Genomic DNA, 21,238 nt, shown 5'->3' on the forward strand with positions numbered 1-21,238 from the left:
ATGGATGGATGGATGGATTGGGGGGTGGATGGGTGGATGGATTAGGGGTGGATGGGTGGATGGATTAGTGGATGGATGCTCAGTGCCTTGCTTGGGACATGTCAGACAGAGTGAAAAGGCCCCATCGACCCCACTCGACACAATGGATTGGTGGGGGGATGGATGGATTGATGGATGAGTGGATGGAAGGATGGATGGATAGATGGATGGATGGATTGGTGGATGGATGGATGGATGGATTGGTGGATGGATGGATGGATGGATTGGTGGATGAATGGATAGATGAATTGGTGGATGGATGGATGGATGGATGGATGAATGGGGGATAGATGAATTGGTAGATAAATGGATGGATGAATGGATTGGTGGGTGGATGGGTGGATGAATTAGTGGATGGATGGATGGATGGATGGATGGATGGATGGATGGATGGATGGATGAATGGATTGGTGGATGAATGGATGGGTGGATGGATTGGTGGATGGATGGATTGGTGGATGGATGGATGGATTGGTGGGTGGATGGATGAATTAGTGGATGGATGGATGGATGGATGGGTGGGTGGATGGATGGATTGGTGCGTGGATGGGTGGATGGATGGATGGATTGGTGCGTGGATGGATTGGTGGGTGGATGGGTGGATGGATTGATGAATGAATGGATGGATGAATTGGTGGATGAATGGATGAATGGATGGATGGATGGATGGGTTGCTGGATGGATGTCTGTCCCCCAGAACTTCTGTGGAAGACCAAAGCTGCAGTAGCAGTGACCTAGAAAGGTTGCGCTCATAGCCCTCTTGCTGGGTCAGAGAAGGCATGGTGAAGTGGATGTGAGGGTTCCTTGCTGCCTCATAGTGCCGCATCACCTGTTGCATCTCATGTTCCAGTTGGAGGAGACTCCTGTCCCTCTCGTGCTTCAAGCTCTGGATTTCCTCCTTCAGAGCCTCCCTCTTGGCTACATTCTTTGCTACCAGCTTCTTCTCCTGTTCCAAACAGCGAGCTGCCACTTCCTTTTCCTCTGTCAGAGACAGATGCAGCGTCTCCTGGGCCAATGCAAAGGAATAGGCTGTGTAGGCTGCATAGGTCAGGACATGTGAGACCAGCAGGTCCTAAGTGAGACCTGGTTCGTGGGACATCAGGGCAGGACAGGTCCCCAGAGGTTGTCTACCCCAGTCAGCCATATACCACTTGTCTTACCCAGTGACACCAAAGCAAGAGCTGGGTCTCACCATCTGCCCTCCCACTTTTATGTAGTGGTTCATAAACCTCTCCTGAGCCTCCACATTCGTAAGATGTATAATATGTCAAGCAAGACCTTCAGGGAAAGCTCCCTCCAGCTACTGGCCCTCAGACTGCAGCCAGGTCAGCCTGCCCAAGGCCTGGCCTCTTCTGCACACACGTTCCAGGCCCTGGATGGCCCAGGCTCACTTGAACTAGGAAGAGTCCTCCTCTGGCCTAGCCACAGCATGGCTGGGGCACCTCTGTCTCCTGGCTGGTCCCTTAGGCCTCCACCCTTAAGTGTCTGCTGCATTTTGGGACGTGGTGGACTCCGGGGAGGTGACCAGGCAACTGGGTGGCCCAACGGAAGCAGACCTTCTCCCTCTGGAGCCGAGCCAGGTCCTCGTGGTGGGCCAGCGCCTGGCTCTCCAGGGCCAGCTGCATCTCCCGCTCCTGCTGTACCACTTGCCGCCGAAGCCGCCCCACGTCCCACTGTAGCTTTGTCTCCTGGACCTCCCAGGTACTCTTCAGCTGCTGCATTTCCACTGTGAAGTGACAGGTGCATCCGGGACTGGCCATAGGCCCCCCCAGCATGGAAGCCCTGTGGCCCTTACAAACTCCCTGTGGAGCGCCGGGCCCACAGAGGGACAGCCACCTGCTCTGAGGGGGCTGTCAGAGCCGGGGGGACAAAGCACTCCGTGCCCCACTGCAGTGTGTGTGTCCTAAGTTCTCACCTTGTACTGGCTATGGCCAGGCGCCCAAGGCAGGGCGGGCTGAACAGGGAGCACAGGGGAGGGGCAGGGAGCCAGCATGCTGATCCTGTGGCTGCAGCCCAGTTTCGCGCCTGGGCCCAGCATTGGAAGCAGGCAGGACGGGTGCCCATCCCTCCCAGACAATAGTGGCAGGAACCGTTCAGCCCCGGGAGCTCTCGGCCTGTGTTCATGCTCCTTTGGGGGACTGGGGAGTGGGGGCAGCACATCTGGGGGTCGAGATCCACTGAAGGGGGGAGAGGAGCCAAGAGAGCCCGCCTGAGGAGCACCTTGCAGGGCCTGCCGAGCAAGCCGCACGCTCTGGGCCTCTCCCTCCAGCTGTTCCCGCTGGTCCTGTAGCTGCCTCAACAGCTGGTGGGTCTCAAAGAGGCTGCTCTGCAGAGAGTCCCTCTCGGCCCTGCAGAGAGTCATCAGACAGTGGGGCCCGTCACCTGGGCGGTCCTGCCGTTGAGGGGTGGTGCAGAGCGCAGTTGCTAGACAGTGGGACGGTGCCTGCCAAGGCCAGGCTCATCAGTCAGAAGATAAACAGAATGAACATCTCATTCATTTTAAATCTCTAAAACCAAAGTGGGCCCCGCACAAATTCATCTTTCAGATGGATTAAAGAGCTAAATGAAACAAAACAAAACAAACAACTCAGAACTATAAAAGCAGTAGAGGGGCGTCTGGGTGGCTCAGTCGGTTAAGCATCTGACTCTTGATTTCAGCTCAGGTCATGATCTCAGGGTCGTGAGATCGAGTCCTGTGTTGGGCTCCATGCAGGGCGTGAAGCCTGTTTAAGATTCTCTCTCTCCCTCTGCTTCTCCCCCTCTTTCCCCACCCCCGTGAGCATGCTCCCTCTCTCTCTAAAAAAAGAAATAGTCGAGAAAAACACAGAACCATATTTTAAAATCTTCTTAAGACACAAAAGCCAGAAGACAAAAATAAAGAGGCCAGCAGATCTAAATACACTTAAAGGCGGGGGGATGGTTGGGCAGAAAAGATTGCATAAACCAACTTAAATGACAAGGGACAGACTTGAAGAAAAAAATCTGCACTAAAAAGACAAAGAATTAATATCCACCATATGGGAAGAGCTTCTGTCTATCAATGACAGAAAGTCAGCTGATCCTACAGAAAAATGAAAAAAAAAAAAAAAGACTGTTATTCACAAAGAAAACACAAAGGGAGAATGAACATATAAAGCTTACTCAACCTTACTAGGGCTCAAGGAGATTCAAATTACAACCATGAGGTGTTATTGACCATGTATCAGATTGACAAAACTTTAAACAATGGTAATATTCTACGTGGGCAAGGATGTGGGGACCATTTTCTTTGTGGAGAGGAGGCTGGGAAATTTCAAAATTTAAAGTGTGCCTATCTTCCAGCCCGCAGTCCCATTCCCACATGTCAGTTCTCCAGAAATACCCAGGAACCAGCACTGCATGTACAAGATGCTCACTGCAGCTTTATATAGGGTATTGACTGGACTTGGCTTCCATGCTGATAAACGGCAGCATGTTGGAAATGGTGGTGCATCTAGTGAGCTGTTGCTGAGGACAAGGAAACTCTATTCTCTATTCTCTGAGCAAAAGGGCACACGTAGCCTGATTCCGCCGTGCTAAGCTGCCTCCGGGTCAGGAAGTACCTGGAAAGGTACAGCAGCATTCCTCTCTGGAGAGGCTGATAAAGGGGCTTGAAGTCGTTGTCAGCCGTCAACCGGCCAACCAGCGAGTCCTAACCGTTACTAGGCTCTGCCCTGTGCTGGGTGGCGTAGGGTGAAGAAAGGAACCAGCCAAACAACACACATGCAAACACCACAAACACTCAAACAGCAAGCACACAACCCCACCCAAGTCAATGGGTCAGGGAGGGCGTGGGCCATGCAGGCCCTTGCTGACCCTGACCCTGATGGCCCTCCACCCCGGCCCCCTGCACACCGCTGGCACCTTTGTTGGGGGGGGGTAGGGAGGGCACATTGACAACTTCCAGGGCTCCCTGATGCCTGTGGAGCCCAGAAACTTCACTTCTCTGATATCCAGTCTCTATCCTTGTCAGCACCCCACCTGTTCCCCACTCCCCGCATCTGTGTGAGCACCCCCTCTGTGGGGAATGCTCTCCCCAACACCTTGAACCCACCTCCTCCCAGATATCAGCCTGGTCCCCTCTGGGAAAAGTGGTCTCTGCCGCTCAGACACCAGAATTTTCACCTCAAAGCCTGGGAATCTGAGGGTGTGTCCAGTCTGTCCGCCCCCGGGAGCCCCGAGCAGCTCAGCCTCCTGCAGCAGAGGCCCGGCGTGACCAGCCAGGGTACGGGCAGGGGGCAGGCAGGGACTCCACCCAGCTCTCTGGCTGGTGAGGGAGCCAGCACCCTGCGAACTGAGAGCGTGTCCCTGGGGCTGCAGCCCCGTTGGGACCTGGCTGTGGGAGCTGCAGGACCCTGAGCCCTGGGCCCTCCCTCACCGTCATCCAGCCTGCTGCGGGAGACGCAATATACAGCAGGACTTCTGGTACTTGCTCGTTGTCAACATTACCTTGGAGCTCACCGAAACTGCCGTGATCAGACCCTCCAGCCCCACCGAGCCAGCCAGATAAACACACAGTGTGTGTGCCAGGTATATGTGGCTTGACGAGTCCCCAGCAGCCTTGTCAGCAGAAGCTCAGACTGCTCAGTGTGAAGTGCTGTTTAACGAGCAGCTGGCTCTGTCTGGGGGCCACTGGGCTGCCATGTGCAGAGGCCCTGGGCCCAGAGGTCAGGTCTGAGCCTGGAGAGAGGATCCTGGGCTGCTGAGGCATCTGCCGGTGATCTGGGCAGCAGATGTTGGCAGGTGATAGGGGCCTCTACCCCCACTCTTCTGAGTACCTGTGGGGCTTGGGAGGGGGTAACAGGCAGGGACCCTCTGCTCCTGCTGACCCAGAGTAGGTTTCGTTAGGTTTTCTGTTCCAATTTCTCTGTCAGCTTTCATTTGCAAAAGGTTTGTCTGTGAGGATGTTTAAGGACCTGGGACTTGAAGGGTTCTCGTGACTCCCAGATTCTGGAATTCCAGGAGGAAACCTTTCTAAAAAATACTTAGATGTTCTCAAGAGAGCCTACAAGTTTGGGGGCAGAAAGCCACCAACTTTTGGATTTCCACAGAGACCTTGGGACCAGCTCAGCTCACCGGGCAATAGCATACAGGCACCGTGTTCTTGCCTCCAAGTGCCTATTTCATGTCTTCTGGAAGGGGCCCCTGAAAGTCTTTGAAGCTCACCCTGCCCTCAACCTCATGGTTCCCTGGGGCTGACACTGTCCCTGGCTTCAGGGATGTGCCCGTGACTCCAGCCTGCCAATCTAGGCCCTGCAAATCCCAGGACTGGTTCAAGGCCTTCAAATGGCTCACGATGGCCAATGGTAGCAGCTCTTGGGCTTTGTGGGGAGAAGGGCAGTACGTCCAATGGAGGAGGGAGCCTGGAGTGGCCATTGACCATTTGCCACCTCTCACCCTGAGCCTGCCTGAGAACAAAATCCCTGAGTTAAGTAAAACTGAGCAGGGAGAGACAGGATTCTGATAGCACTGTGGGAGCACCTGGATCCAGCCTTGCCTGAAGCCATGTGTACCTGAACTTCTTAGATCCATGAGCAAGACATCCTATGCCTTCTTTCTGCTAGTCTGAACTGGGTTCCTGGTTACTTGCAATCTAGCCAGTGTAGCTGCCTTGCTCAGGAGCGCCATCCCAGGGCTCTCACTACATTCACTTCTAGATGCTCCTCCTATCCAGGCACTGAGTTTGCCCCTCACTCACAGCCTCTCTCCCACGTAGACAGAATTGCTCCACCCTACAGTCGCTGAGTAAGTGCCTGCCCCCTGCCCCACTCCAGGCTCTTCCAGGGTGAGGCCATGTGGACACAACCTGCTGGTAGGGCCCCAGGTACCTGAGGTCAGTTGCCTCCTCAGCTGTGAGCTGGACCTGCCTCTCCAGGGCCTCCTGTTTGGCCAGCAGCTGGGTCCGCTCCTCAGACAAAGCCTCCTTCTCCTGCAGGGCCCTCTGCAGAGTGTCCATCTGGGCCTCCTGGTCCTGCAGGCTCTGGGCCAGCTGTTCTTCCAAGGCCTGTTTCTTGCATGTGACCTGGGGGTGGGGTGGGGAAGGGACAGTCTGGCAGAGTGGGAGGGTGAGGGGCCTTTCAAGAGAAAAGAAGCAATTTTGTGCAGAATGACATGGAGGAAAAGATGGGGAGGAGAGTGAACAGAAGACAGATTGGACCTCAGAAGTGCCCATGTGTGTTTTCACAGCAGAGGGGCATCCACTCCCGCAGCCGTGTTGGAGAAGTCCCTGAACCGAGCATTCCCAGGGAAGAGCCAGCCGCTAGTCTAAATGGTAACCTTGGTTGGCCCACAAGTGTCCAGGGGGCAGGAAATATCACACAGCAATGGCAGTAGAAGGTGGCAGAGGACCAGACTGCTGAGGACAAACACTTCCATCGAGAATATCACAAGAATCTAGACAGAATATGACACAGGGATCTGTACAAGGCCTCAGAGAGCTGCCAAGGCAGTGGGGACAAAAGGAGCCGAGACCTAGAGGGAGGGACTCAGAGGAATAAGCCCACCACTTGGCATCTCTTCTCTCTTCAGAATTTGCTGACCTCGAAGTTTTGGCTGAGAAACTGAGAAGCCGAGGAGCGTTTCTGACAGTGCTATGGCCTCAGGGGAACAAAAACTCAAGTTCAGAGCCATCATAGCAGAGGGACCCTAACAAACACCCCAGCGTTTAGTTGCATTCACCACAGGGCTTTGCCCTGGTAGTGGTACTGAATCGGAAATAGATCATCCCTCATAAAAGCTGAAGCTCAGGTTTGAATCACTTCAACCAGGGACTATGGTGATCATTCACTGCCCACCAGAACCCAAAGTAAGTCTTCTCTGGAAGAAGAATAGCATCATCAAGATCCTCAAGTTGTTTCTACAGTTTTTTACCTATGATACTTGGCATTTAATCAACATTACCAGGCATACCAGGAGATAGGATCATATGGCAAAAAACACATGTAAGAACATAAAATAAATACCGATGTCTCCCTGCCCTCTTGGATACTCAGGTATTGGAGTCATTGGACACAGAGTTTAAAATAGCTGTAATTCGACATTTGAGAAGATGGACGGCAAGATGTAGAATTTCACAACAGAACTAGAAACTAGAAACAATCTAATTTTAAAATACAGTAATCAAAATTAATAAATATATGGTTTCAATGCCAGCTTAGAAAGAAGAGAGGACTACTCATCTGGAAGACAGATGAAAGAATGTATTCAGACTGAGTCATGAAGAGAAAAAAGGATGAAAAACATGGAAGAGAGGGTACCAGATACATGCGATGAGGTAAAAAGGCCCAACATTGTACGATCGAAGTTGCAGTAGGAGAGGAGAGGGACTATTGGAACAGATACTGCACAAGAATGTCCCAAATCCAGTAAAATCCATCAAGCCACAGATTTAAAATGAGCCATAATCCTCCAATAGGATAAATACAAAGAAAATGTCACAGAGACAGAGCAAAGTGAAGTTTCTGAATACCAAAGATAAAGAAATACACTTTTTAAAACCAGAGGGAAAAACACACGTTACCTTAAAATGAGCAACACTAAGACTGACGTCTGATTTCCAAGCAGCAACAAAGAAAGTCAGAAGATGGTGGGATGAATTCATCAAAATGCTGAAGGCAAATAATGGCTATCCTAGTATTCTATAACCTATAAAAAACATTCTTCAAATGTCGAGACCAGAACTTTCTGCTTCTGATAATGGTGAAGGAGCTGGTTGAAGACCAGCCCTCCCACAGCTGGAGCAGCTGGAAAATCTATGCAGCACACCTGCAACATAACTACCTGTATGAGGGCCCAAGAGGTGCCAAAGCGGCCAAGACCCAAGGAGACGTGGATGCAGCCGAGCCCGACACTCCGCCACAGATTTTCCTTGTGGTATCGGCCAGCTCCTAAGCAGCACAAGGCCCAGAGCCTTCACAGCCAAGCATAAGGCCTTAGCTAAAAGGCTGGGAACTTGACTTAGGGTTTCAGCAGGCTTACGAGACTAGGGAGACCTAACCTGGAGTTCAAAGCTACCAAAGCAGCTGCGGTGTGAGAGGTGAAGAGATCAGAGGGGAGGGGAGACTCAGATTCTGTATTGTTTTTAAAAACGGTACTGATTTTTTAAAGAATATAACTCCAAAGAAGTATGGGGCCAAGGGACTATAATCTGAATGAGAAGTGGCAGCCGAGAATCTGAGAAGTTAGGTGGAACTTCGGGCAGTCTTAACAGAATTGAGAAAACAAAACCTGGAGGTAGGGCTCACCAGAAGCTAGAGGCCCTGGTCAGCACCCGACACGTCCAGTGAGGGGCCCGGGAGAGCTGTGCTAGACCCTAGAGCACACCAGAAATAGGCTGCTCCTCACAGGAGACTGAAACCCACTTACAAACCAGCTTGAGCTCAGACTGGCGAAAGGTGATCTGCCCCTGCTCTGACTTCCCAAAATCAAAAGCAAATTCCCTCTGGAAAAAGTTGATATCATTCAGAGTCTCAAGTTATCTCTACAAAAACATAAAGTCTTATTCAACAAAATTATTATGCATATCAAGAGGCAAGACCACATGACTGAAAACCAAGAGATAAAAAGACAACAGAAAGAGAACCATTCTGGGATGCAGATGTTGGAGTTATCAAAGACTTGAAAAAGATTATAATTAATAGCTGTGAAGATAAAGCATTTGGCCAGATAACTGAAGTGTGTGTGTGTGTGTGTGTGTGCATTGTCAAAGTGACCATTTAAGGCAAAAATATGAATAATATATTGTACGGTTTATAACAGCACATGTAGAAATAAAATATACTGCAACAAGAGCACAAAGGATGGGATGGATAAATGTAATACATGTTGTGAAGGTCTTAAATTGTTTTTGAAGTAGTATAATATTTGAATATAAATTATGCATATCATAATTTTAGCATAATTACTAAAATAATAAGGAAAAGAAGTATAGCTTAGAAATACCAATAGAGAACATAAAGTGGAATACTACATAAATATACAACTAACCCAAAACAAGGTCAGAAACAAGGAATTTAAAAATGTGGTGTTTTTTTGGGGAAGATTTTATTTATTTATTTGACAGAGAGAGACACAGCGAGAGAGGGAACACAAGCAGGGAGAGTGGGAGAGGGAGAAGCAGGCTTCCCGCTGAGCAGGGAGCCTGATGCGGGGCTCGATCCCAGGACCCCAGGATCATGACCTGAGCCGAAGGCAGACGCTTAACGACTGAGCCACTAGGCGCCCATAAAAATGTGTTTTTAATGAGACAAATAGAAAACAAGTACCAAAATGGCAGAATAAACCAAGCATATCAACGGTTACATTAAATGTAAATGGTACAAACACTCCAATTACCAAGTAGACTGTCAGAGTAAACATAAAAGAAAGACCCAACCATATGCTTTTTACAAGAAATACACTCTAAATGTATTTTAGAGTGATCTAAATCTATTGAAGGATATACAGTGAAAACACTAAGCATGAGAAAATTAGTGTGTCTCTATCACTATCACTAGATGCCAAGGAAAAGAGTGTCGCTGGAAAGGAGAGGGGACACTTTATGATGATGAGAAGTCCATGCATCATGAAGACATAAAATACTAAATGTGTGTGCACCTAACAATAGGAATTCAAAACATGAGGCAAAAAAGGACAGGACTAAAGTTTGAAATAGACAATTCCGCAATCACAGATAGAGATTTTAATGCTCTTCCAGCACTAATTGTTAGAACAAGTAGATAAACACAACCAGCCAAGTAAAACCAATAAATAAAACAAGTAAAACAGACAGACAAAGAGCCAGTAAGGACATGGAAGATTTCAACCATGTTGGAACTGATGTTTATAGACCTTACATGCCCCCATTATACCATTGTGCACTCTTCTCACATGAGCTCCTATAAGCCATAAAACATGCCCTTAGATCCATTCCAATAGCATGGAGTAGGTTTTCTTTTTTCTTTTTTAAAGATTTCATTTATTTATTTGAGAAAGAGAGAGACGGCAAGAGAGAGCACAATCGGGGTGAGTGGCAGAGGGAGAAGCAGACTCCCCGCGGAGCAGGGAGCCCCATGTGGGGCTCGATCCCAGGACCCCGGGATCGTGATCTGAGCCGAAGGCAGACGCTTCACCGACTGAGCCACCCAAGTGTCCCCTGGAGTATGTTTTCTGAGCACAATGGAATTATATTAAAAATAGGTAACAAATAGGTACTTAGAAAATCCGTATGTTTGAGGTTAGGCAATGTACATCAATAACCCACAGGTCAGAAAAGAAGTCACACAGAGAATGAGAAAATAGCTTGATCTGCAGGGTAATGAAGCGCAACAAGCGAAGTCATCAGTGCGCAGAACAGAGACATGAGGCGACAGGAACCCTGAGGAGCCTCCATGTTTAAGAAATTGAACTCATTATCAAAACACTTCACACAAGGGAAACTCCGGACTGAAATGACTTCACTAGTGAATTCTACCAACATTTAGGGAAGAAATAACATCAACGTTAAAATGCTTTCAGGAAATAAATAAATTTCCCAACTGATTTTATGAGGCCCTGGGTCCAAATCTGACAAAAACATGATGAGAAAAGTAAATCACAGACTGCTAGTCTTCATGAATATAAATGCAAAAATCCTTCACAAAACATTGAATCCAAAAATATATAAAAAGGCTATTAACCTATGACCAAGTAAGGTTTATCTCGGGTATGCAAAGTTGGTGTAACATTAAAAAATTAACCAATATAATTCAGCCCATTAATAATAAGAAGAACAATGACGTGATCATCTTGATAAAGAAAAAACATTTAAAAAAATTCAAAACCCATCCATGATAAAAACGACCAGGACCCCTCTCAACACGCTAGGAATGAAAGGAACATCCTCAGTGTGATGAGGGGCATCCACGAAAGGCCCATCGATAACATTGTACAGAAGCAAAACACTAAATTCCTTCCCGGGGTCGGGGGGAAGGATAGCCACTCTCACGGTCTTTACAACTTTGTTCTAAGGCTCCTTAACGTGCATCAAAAGAAGAACATGTAAGAGTCACCAAGATTGGAAAGAAAACTGTTGCTTTTCACAGAGGCCATGACTATGAACATGGAAAACCCTGGAGCTCACGAGTGAGCTTGGCAAGGTCACGTGACTCAAAGTTCATAGATGAGACTGTACTTCTCTATACTAATAATGAACACTAGGAAAATAAAATTAAAACAGCAAGGCAATTCACAATATCAAATTTAAGAATCAATTTAATCAAATGGGCAAGACTTTTACACTGAGCACAGAACACAGCTGAGAGAATTAAGAGATATACCACAGCTTCACGGAGGGACACTGCGATGACGCTAAGGTGTCCAGGCTTCTGAAACTGACCTATAAAGTCAACACAATCTCAACCGAGGTTCTAGCAAGCTTTTGGGGGTGGGGGAAATGACAGAAATTCATAAGCTCATTGTGAAATGTACATGGATATGTAAAAAATTTAGAACAGTCAAAACCATTTTGAAAAAGAAGAATAAAGCCGTGCCTGGGTGACTCAGTCAGTTAAGTGTCTGCCTTTGGCTTGGGTCATGATCTTGGGGTCTTGGGATCGAGCCCTGCGTCGGGCTCCCTCCTCAGCGGGGATTCTGCTTCTCCCTCTACCCCTCACCCCGACTGTACTCTTTCTTGCTATCTCTCTCTCTCAGATAAATAAATAAAACCTTTAAAAAAAAGAAAGAAAAAGAAGATTGGAGGACTCATGCTACTTAATTTCAAGACTTACTGAGAAGCTACAGTAACCAAGACAGTGTGGTTTTGGGGAAAGAATGAGCAGATTGATTTGCACAGATCAACTATCTGATCTGTGCACATATATGCATATATGTGCTCAATTTACTTTCAACAAGTCGCTAAGGTAATTCAGGAGAGAAAGGACAGTCTTTAAAAATCGGTGCTGGGACAGCTGGACATTTGTATGAAAAATAACGGGCTTCAGTTCGTACTTCACACATTTTGGGGCATCAGAATCACCTGGAGGGCTCCTTAAAATCCAGATTTCTGCCACCCATCCTGCAGTTCCTGATTTAGTGGGTTTTGAGCGGGGCGTTTTGAGAATCTGCGTTTCTAACTAGTTCCCAGGTGCTGCTGCTGGTGGCCTAGGGAACACACTTTGAGAACCACTGCCATCCAGAAAAATCAACCTGCAATGATCACAGACCTATGTGTAAGAGTTAGGTGAAAACACAGGAGGGTATTTGCTTGTCCTTGGGCTACACAAAAAATGTCTCAGTATCTAGGAAATCCTAACCATACATTTTTTCAAACTTGGCAAATTGAATTTTACCAAAGTTAAAATTCTCTGTCCACCAAAAACAACAGTAAGAAAATATATAGGCAAGTCACAAAGGTGAGTAAACTATTCTAAGTACATCCGTCTGACAAAGCCCTCATGTTCAAGATACACGAAGAATTCCTAGATGTCCATAACCAAAATACAAACACCCAATAAAAGTGGGCAAAAGATTTGAACTGACACTTGACAAAATAAGGTATGCAAATTTCCAATGAGCTCATTAAAATGTGCTCAAGATCATTTGCTATCCAGGAAATGCAAATTAAAACCACAATGGTATATAACTTCACACACACAGAGGAATTAAAAAGTAAAAGTGGATGAGGCCAAATGTGGACCAGGCTGAGGAGCCGCTGAAAGCTGCACCCCCTCCCGCCCCCCACCGGCTCCTGGCGGTAGATAAACTAACACAATCACTTTGGAAAATCACTTGCCAGTTTCTTATTAAATTCAACGCACACCTACCAAATGGCCACGATTTCCCTCACTATACATGGACGCGACTTGCACACCAGTGTCCGGGACCGTCTTGTGCATCACAACCCAAATGTCCAGCAGCAAGGAAATGGGAAAGCGAATGTGGTTTATTTGTACACGAAATGTTACCATGCAGTTACTATGCAGTCAAAAGCCCCGAGCTCTTGCTGCCTATGGCATGATGACGCCCACCAGCATCATGCTGAGAGAGTGGGTGGGCACAAAACGGCCCCGACTCTCTGGCTCCATTTACCAGAAGTTCTCGGACAGGTGAAGCCTGTGCATGGGGGGCGGGGCAGCCCCGAGGCCCCGGGGAGACAGTCCCCGTCCCCGTGGGTGCCGGCCATGCAGTGCACGCAGTGGTCGCAACTCGTGGAACAGCACGCTGGCTCCTGAGTGTGAATCCCATGCAATGAAGGGAGGAGGGAAAGGGACCAGACGAAGCCTGAGGAGTGGAGGACTCCAAGCTGAGTCCCAGAGCAGGGGGCCCGAACGCTGCCGGGGGGCGGGGCAAGACTGCAGGCACAGGGTTCCACGTGGGGCAACAGGCCGGGACTGGAGGAAAGCAAAGTGTTCCAGTGCCACTCCCCACGGAGCCTGCCCTCCTCCGAAGGCCGGGGTCCAGGGAAGGTCGGAGAATGAACGCATGAGCCAACGAGGGAACAGCGAGTACGGAGGTGGTCCAGGGAGGTGAGAAACAGGACAAAGGAGGAAGCAGTGAAGCGCCTGACCCCCTAGTGTGTGGAAGTCATGGGGCGGAGGCCTTCGATCCTCTGACGGGGGCACTGGGACAGGCCCCACATACCGTTCTCTGCTTATCCCTCCCCCTGTCTCCTACCCCCCACCGCTGGGAGGCCAGTGTCAAGGTGGGCTCTGAATCTAGCCACGTTGGTTGGCGGTCAGCCTTGCTGGCAGACAGCATTGGTGCTGACGTCCTGAGCCAGCGTGACTTCTAAAGGTGACCTGTGGCCTTCCATACCCCGGAGAGACGGGGCGGCCCTGCTGGGTGGGTGGGAGCCAAAAGCCCTGCGGACACCTCACCTGGCCCATCTGCTCCTGCAGCTGGTCCCGCTGCTGCTGGAACCGGGCCACCTGCCCCTGCAGCTGCTTCTCCAGGTGCCCGCGCGCCGTCTGCACGAGCTCCAGCTCCTGCTCCAGTGCCTTCTGTTGCTCCCGCAGCTGATCTCGCTCCTGCTCCAGCTGCCAGCAGGGGGGCATGGAGGCGATGGGTCAGGCTCAGGCACCACGCCCTGCACCACGCCCGTGCACCACACCCTGCACCACGCCCTGCACCACGACTGTGCACCACGCCCCGCCCCACGCCCCGTGTGCCACGCCCACGCACCACGCCCTGCACCACGCCCGTGCACCACGCCCCATGCACCACACCCTGCACCACGCCCCGTGCACCACGCCCTGCACCACGCCCTGCACCACGCCCTGCACCACGCCCCATGTACCACGCCCCATGCACCACACCCGTGCACCATGCCCTGCACCACACCCCGTGCACCACGCCCCATGCACCACACCCTGCACCATGCTCGTGCACCACACCCTGCACCATGCCCTGCACCACGCCCCGTGCACCACGCCCGTGCACCACGCCCTGCACCACGCCCTGCACCATGCCCGTGCACCACGCCCTGCACCACACCCTGTGCACCACGCCCATGCGCCCTCGGTCCCACGGGCTGAGCACCCCACCCGGCGGGCACAGGGCCTGACAGGCTCCCTTATGCCTCCTCCCACGACCCCTACTGCCTGGGCAGGAATGGAGAAGGTGGAGGGGTGGGGTTGCCAGGCGGGCCTGGTTCCGAGAGCAGCCCGGGGACCAGCCTCACCTGCAGGACCAGGTGGCTCAGGTTGTGTTTGTCCTGAGCCAGCGCCTCCGTCAGGGCCGCCATCTTGGCCAGGGAGTCCCTCTGCTCCACCCCCTCCGACTTCAGCCGCGTCACGAGCAGTCCCAGGTCCGTGCTGCTGGACTCGGCCTAGGGCAGGGGGGACGGTGCGGTCACCCCGATGACACTTTGGGATCCACGTGCAGACCGTTCCCACACGCAGAGAGCCGTTGTGCCAGGGAGGGAGGGAGCTCTGGGCGGGACGGGGCGGGGGAGGCCTCTGAGGTGGACGCTGGCTCCCTGGGTCCTCAGGCTGCAGCCAGGAGAGGTGGCAGGGTAGCCGAGGGAGACCACGGGGAAGCAGGTGTGGCCAGGGGCCAGGGAGGATAGGCCAGCGCCCACTGGCTGGGGACTCTGCTGATGGACTGAGGGCCCAGGAGGGTGAGGAGACAAGTGAGTGGGAGGGGGCGGGCCAGAGCCCAGGGTGGGAGAGAGCGGGCGGGGAGGGCTACCCGGGCCAGGGCTCTGCGCAGACCCTCCCTCTCGCTGTCCAGGACGTCCCTCTGCAGCCGGGCCGAGTTCAGTGCCTCCTGGGCTGCCACCAGCTCCTTCTTGAGCCCCGAGACCTTCTCCTCCAGCTGTTCTAGGCGCCCTTGACTGAGGCCCAGAAACCAGAGGGCAGAGGGTGTGAGGTCACCTCAGGGCAAGAGGGGGCCACAATGGGCAGGGTGATGGCCCGCAACTCCCTCTGAGCCCAGGGAGCCCCAAAGGAGCATGGGTAGCCCTGCAGGGCCAGGAAGCTCGTGAGCCCTGTTTCAGGGCTTGGGTGGGACGGTGGTGTTCCTGGTCCATACCCTGACAGCCCTGGGTGAAGAGTGTGTGTGTGCGCACGCCCGTGCGCACACACAGCTCACAGGGCCCACTTCTGCCCCTGGGGCGGGGAGTAGGCCTTGGGCCGGAGGTTGGAGCAGGGGTGTGGGCGCGGGGGTGACAGCCCAGGCTGGGGGATTCTGGAGAACCCTTTGCCCCTGCTGTCCCATCACGCACCCCTACTCCCGGAGAAGAGCCCGGTAATGACGTGGCCCTGTGTGTAGCTGGGGACATGGGGGCTGAGAGGCGTGGCAGCCCGTCTGCCCAGCGCACCTGGTCCCCAGCTCCCTGCGGCCCCACTTGCCCTGCTGTGCCAGCTCTTCCTTCTGCTCTGCCCACGGTTCGTGGCCTCCAGCCGTTTCAGACGGCCGCCTTGCCCCTCATCCCCTCCGCCACAGTCTCCAGAGCCTTTTTCTTGCTGGGGACAGGGGGGTGGAGGTTGGGGCAGCCCCAGGACTGGGTCCCGGGAAGGGGAGCCGAGGGACACACCCTGGGTAGAGTCAGATCTTGGCCCAGTGCCGGGAGCGTGGGCAGGGCAAGGGGGGGGTGCCAGGCCAGGGGGCCACTTGGGGCAGCATCCTGGGGAAGCGTGGTGGGGGACAGGAGACACCCAGCCACCTCTGGCCCCAGCAGGCCGATCCCCTCCCGATGGCTTCTGTGAGCCCCGAAAGCACTCGAGGGTCTTGCTCCCTGGTGTGTCCCATGCTCAGCCCTCTGGCACCCACAGGCCAAGCTCAGCTAGTCCTTGCAGAACTCAGTGGGAAGGACAGGGCCCCTCCTCTGCCGGCACCCTGCTCAGCTCGCTCTGACAGGGACCCCGGGCCCTTGAGGTGCAGCACCCTTGTGCAAAGCCATGCTCACGGGCTGACCCACTCCAGAGGCCTCTCTGCATGCCACCCCTCAGCCAGGAATCTGGACCTCAGCGGCTCCCCATCGGGTCCTGGCCCCTGGAGCGCCCAGTCCTGAAGCCTCCCTTTGCCAAAGGCCCGTGGGATCTGGCCTTTCCTCCTCAAACGCTGAGGGGCCCACCCGGGCCGGCCCACCTGTCCCGGGCGCTGCAGCCTGCCTCCCCCCACTGCCCTCTGCTCTGTGGAGGGATGGCCCCCACCAGCCTCACCCTGCTCATGCGTGGCTCTGCACTCCCCCCACTCTGCACCTGTTGGCCCCTGGGAGGCCCCCCTCCCCCGTCACAGGAAGGCTTTGGGCCTCCAGGCAGCCTCCTCCTCCATCCCTCCGTGCCACGCCCCACGCCGGGCTGAACTCCTCTCCCCGGGTCGTTCTCCGGGTGCCTCTCAAGGCAGGGTTGGGCTCATTTCTCCTCAGATCCCCGGTCTCAGCACCGAGGGCACTGTCGGGTCACCCAGAGAAGGAGCCCCCCCTCCCCAATGGAGCCACAGTTCCCCCACCCCCAGGGGGGATGAGGGGAGGCAGCCTCCTTGCTGCTCCCTCTCCTGGCCCCTTTGGGAAGCACCTGCTCCTCCAGTCAGAGCCTGCGGGCCCCCACATCCCACCCCAGGCAGGGTGTGGACCTGTAGCCCCTCACTCAGGACTGTGGGCCTCGGGAGATTCCGTGCTTCCCCACTCCCACTGACCCCAGAGCACTGAGATGTGCACAGAAGCATCCAGAAAGCCTCATGGCTGACTGCACCATAGGCCACCAGATCCACAGGACAGCCCAGGAGGGCTCTCAGTCCGCCCCAATGGATGTGGAGGGAAGGGAGTTTGGGGATTTACGGACCATTTCTGAAGGATGGACAGGACTCCTGGGAGGAGTCCTGGGAGTCAGGCGGGAGCAGGGAGAGAGCATGCAGGTGGAACCAGGCTGCACTTTGGGGATGCAGGTGGAGGGGGCAGGGCATAGGCTGAGCCTGGGCAGAGGCAGCCCAGGTGGGCGCAGATGAGGGCAAGGAGACTCAGAGCAGGCAGGGGGCTGTGGGGCTGAGGGGACAAGGTGAGGCCAAAGGAGGCGGCCTTGCCAGGAGCAGTTTCTGTCCTGGAGGTGGGCCCGCTCTCTCTCCTGCTGGCAGCGCCCCTCGGCTGGCACTGCCCGGCCTGCCCCGCTCAGCCCTGCGGTCACCTTCGCAGGAGCTCGCTGGTCGCCCTGCAGTGCTGTGCCTCCCGGCTCTGCGTCCGTAGCCTGCGCAGGAGGTCCTCGCGCTCCTGCACCTGCTCCCGCACCCGCTCCTGCAGGAGCCTCCTTGAGGCCTGCAGCTCCTGCTGGCTCTCAGACAGCTGCTCCCGGAGCCTGGCGGCCATGGCCTGTGAGGACTCCAGCTGCAGGCGCAGTTCCTGCCCCGGGGCGGGCGTGCAGCGTGAGCCCCCTCTGGCCTAGGCGGGCCTTGGACCAGACTCCCCCAGCAGAGCTGCACTGCAGACCGGAGCCCCCTCCCTGGGGCTGCAGCTCGGGGGGCCCCGAAGATGCACTGGCTGTGTCCAGACCCTTCCCCGGAGCCGCCTCCTTCTCAAAGGCCCTTGGCTCCCCTCGCTGGCACCCCGGCCTCCCTCCCTGGGGGGTGTCCGGCCCTGGGTAAGCCATGGGCAGGCCGGCTAATGGCCCTCTGTGCATAGCCCCGTGGCTGCCCACCTGCTCCTGCAGCCGCCGCCTCCCGAAGGCTGTCTGCACAGCCTGCAGTGTGGGGTCCGGGGTGTCCGGGGAGCGGGCCCGCGGTGGGGACACACCCCGGTGGGGGGACGCAGAGCGCGTGGGCCTCCTCAGCGGGCCCCGGGCCTCCTCAGCTCCAGCACTGTCACCCCATGCCAGCTCTGGGCCCCCGGCATCTGCCCGGGCCACCTTCAGGGTGCAGAGAGGAAGGGACGGAGGGAGAGAGCTCAGGGCTGTGGCCAGGCAGGGCCCTTCCAGATCCTGTGGAGGGTCAGCCATCAGGATCCTAGCCCCTCTGCCGCGTTACCCCAGGAAGGACCGAGATGGGCCTGCACCTCCGGGATGCTCTTGGGAACGTGCTGCAGGGACTCGGCGTCGTCCTCCGAGGTGCCCGCTAGCAGCTGGCCTCTGGTGCGCTGGGACTGCTGTGGCCAGAGCAGATGCCTCAGCAGGGCTGGCGCCGAACCCCCACCCTGCGCCCGCCTTCTCGCAGCCCCACGCACCAGCTTCTGGATCTGCATTCTGAGGGAAGAGATGGTTGCCTCCTTCTTCGAGTTTTGCTCTGTGAGCTTCTCCACCAGGAGCGTCTGCTTGGAGACCCTGGAGAAAAGGTGGGGGCCGGGGAAAGGGTTGTCAGAGCAGAGAACAAAGCCCAGGGTGCAGGGGGGGCCCCGAAGATGCACTCCCCCTGTGCTGTGGCCCACACCCTGGCATTGGCCGAGCGGGCCTTAGTCCCTTGCCTGGTCAGACACTTCTCTCCTGCTCTAGAAACTTCAGTGGCCCCCACTGTCCCTGGAGCAACGTGCAGAATCAGAGTTCAGCATTTCAGGCCCCCACCCTGACCCCAACTTGCTCTCCAGCGTCATGGCTGGTGGCCCCTGAGGCCCTGCCCCTGTCCTTAGGGCCGTTGGTCCAGCTGCTTCCTCTGCCTAGAGCGCCTCAGCCACCGAAATCTAACAAGTGATGTCATTGTCCCTTCCTTCCCAGGAGCCACCTTCTTCTCAAAGACCCCTGGCTCCCCTCCGTGGCACCTGGGTCTCCCTTCCTGAGGCCCCAGCATCTTTGGCGCAGGCCCTGGGGTGAAGCCCCTGCAGGCTGCATTGGGCCATCATGCTCCTTTGGGGCTGCTCTGGGGTTTGTTGGACTCAGCTGGCCCCCTGAGGGCAGGGCAGGTTTCTTCCCCTCAGCTTGCAGGTGTTTGTGGCCGAGTGATCCTAGGTTCTGTGAATTGTGCGCCGGGGCCAGCAGGTTAGGCCTTCCCTGGGGCGCTGTCTCGCCACTGCCTGCCGAAGCTGCCCTCCCGAGATTTCTGAGCCACCGACATGGTTCTGCGTCCAAAACCTCGTGTGCTTGCTCTGAGGCTCATTTGCACCAGGAGTAGACCTGGGCCCCCCACCTGCCTCAGCTTCTTAAACGGGCTACCTCAAAGCAGGCGCCCACCTCTGGAGGGATGTGCTTCTAGGCCGGAAAAGTCCACTTCTGGGACCCAGCTAGGAGGACACAGTCCAAATGCGTCCACTGCAGCGTCCCCTGAAACCCTCAAAGTTCGGGCGCTCTCGCTCGGCCTCTGGAGGTTGGTTAGGGACTTGTGAGCCCACCATCTTGGGGACCATCCCTCTGCCGCCAGGAGCGCCACCACATACGTGAGCAGAGGGCTGGCAGGTCCAGCCTCCCGGCCCGCCTGCGCCTGCCGCCCGGCACCCACCTGGCCTGGAGCGCCACCTTCTCTGCGTCCCAGCGGCCCTGCAGCTGGAGCATCTCCTGCACCTTGTCCCGTAGCTGCTGCTCCAGCCGCACAGCCTGCAGGGCCTGCTGCTCCAGGGCACTGGCCCCGCTGCTGGCTGACAGACGCAGGTTGGAGTCAAGGTTCAGGCAGGCCGTTTGCAGGCGCCAGGCCGTCCTGGCCGCCTCCGCTCGCATGTCCGTGAGACCCCTGGGATACAAGGGCAGCACCCCCAGCTGAGCCTCAGGACTGTCCACGGGCTTCAGGCCCGAAGGCTGCGAGCCACTGGGAGAAGCAGGATCTGGTCACCTGGGCCCTGCTCTCTGCCCACAGCCGACCCCCTCCCCTGCCATCCTCAGAAGCCTCCAGCACATCCCAGCTGGGGAGGGGGAGCTGGGGCCGGCCAGGACAGGCTCTCTGCTTCCAGCACGACACCGACCCTCTGAGCCTCAGTCTCCTGCTATGTGAATGGGGTGCTGACATGACATGTACCTCAAGGATCCCAGGTCAGACCTGTGTGAAGTGCCAAAGGGATCTGAGGGGCCCTGAGGCTCTGCCCTACGGATCCCCCCCTCTGCAGCATCCCCCTAACTGGCCTGTCCCACTGCCTTCTCTCCCCTTGCACATCTGCCTACCTTGCTCTGTCTGTTTGTGCTTCTCCCACATCGCTCGCCTTTCCTGTCCGTTCCTCCACACCTGGGGGGCCAACCCAGTGGACCCCGTGCCCTCACCTCTCTGTGGTCGCACGCAGCTCGGCCAGCTGTATGCGGAGTGCCGTGACCTGTCTCCACAGGAGGAGGAAGTCCTGGGGCCCCCCTGAGTGTGTGCGCTGGCTCTGAAAGCAAGAGGCTTGAGTCTGCTTCCGGTGTGGGAGGTGAGAGGAGCCCCACAACCCCACTCACCCTCTCCACAGCCCCCTCCTCTGGATGCCAAGCTGGGCTGTCTCCCATGGCAGGGAGCAGACCCAGCACCACCTATGGTCCTGCAGCCCCCTTTCCCATGGGCTTATCTTCCCAAATAATGCAAATTGCCTGCTTCCTGGGGAGCAGTGCTCACTCCCCCACCCCAAGGACCTGGGGAAGTGACCACACCCAGGTCCTGCCCAGAACCAGGACTCACCCAGCCTCGTCTCCCTGCAGCCCTCAGCAACTGTGCGCCCCCCACCCCCTCCCCCCAGAGGCTTCCCTTCCTCCTCCAGCACCAAGAGAGCAACTCTTACTCTAGGGGAGCCCCTAACATGTCCAGGTGTGGCGCTTGGTCCCTGAAGGTGCCAGGGACACAGAAGCCTCTACCATGTGGAGCTCACGGAGGGGAAGGTGGAGAAGCCGCCCGCTGAGACAGGGCAGAGTGAACT

General features: G+C 55.1%; 1 protein-coding gene across 1 annotated transcript in view; it reads right to left on the minus strand.

The window, feature by feature from the left end:
* The window catches only part of CROCC2 (ciliary rootlet coiled-coil, rootletin family member 2), a 66,205-nt gene that overhangs the window by 26,963 nt on the left and 18,004 nt on the right, over positions 1–21,238 (minus strand). The window contains exons 6-19 of the mRNA XM_035008318.1: positions 20,616–20,719; positions 19,867–20,094; positions 18,665–18,761; positions 18,144–18,350; positions 17,637–17,848; positions 15,937–15,977; positions 15,833–15,890; positions 15,202–15,346; positions 14,693–14,839; positions 13,890–14,048; positions 5,886–6,079; positions 2,260–2,387; positions 1,596–1,765; positions 869–1,045 (exon numbers count right to left, since the gene is read on the minus strand). Coding sequence (XP_034864209.1) covers positions 869–1,045; positions 1,596–1,765; positions 2,260–2,387; positions 5,886–6,079; positions 13,890–14,048; positions 14,693–14,839; positions 15,202–15,346; positions 15,833–15,890; positions 15,937–15,977; positions 17,637–17,848; positions 18,144–18,350; positions 18,665–18,761; positions 19,867–20,094; positions 20,616–20,719 — 2,067 coding nt within the window. The remainder of the gene's footprint in view (positions 1–868; positions 1,046–1,595; positions 1,766–2,259; positions 2,388–5,885; positions 6,080–13,889; positions 14,049–14,692; positions 14,840–15,201; positions 15,347–15,832; positions 15,891–15,936; positions 15,978–17,636; positions 17,849–18,143; positions 18,351–18,664; positions 18,762–19,866; positions 20,095–20,615; positions 20,720–21,238) is intronic.

Source organism: Mirounga leonina, unplaced genomic scaffold (genome assembly GCF_011800145.1).
Source record: "Mirounga leonina isolate KUSES-001 unplaced genomic scaffold, KU_Mleo_1.0 Mir_151, whole genome shotgun sequence".
Lineage (NCBI taxonomy): Eukaryota > Metazoa > Chordata > Mammalia > Carnivora > Phocidae > Mirounga > Mirounga leonina.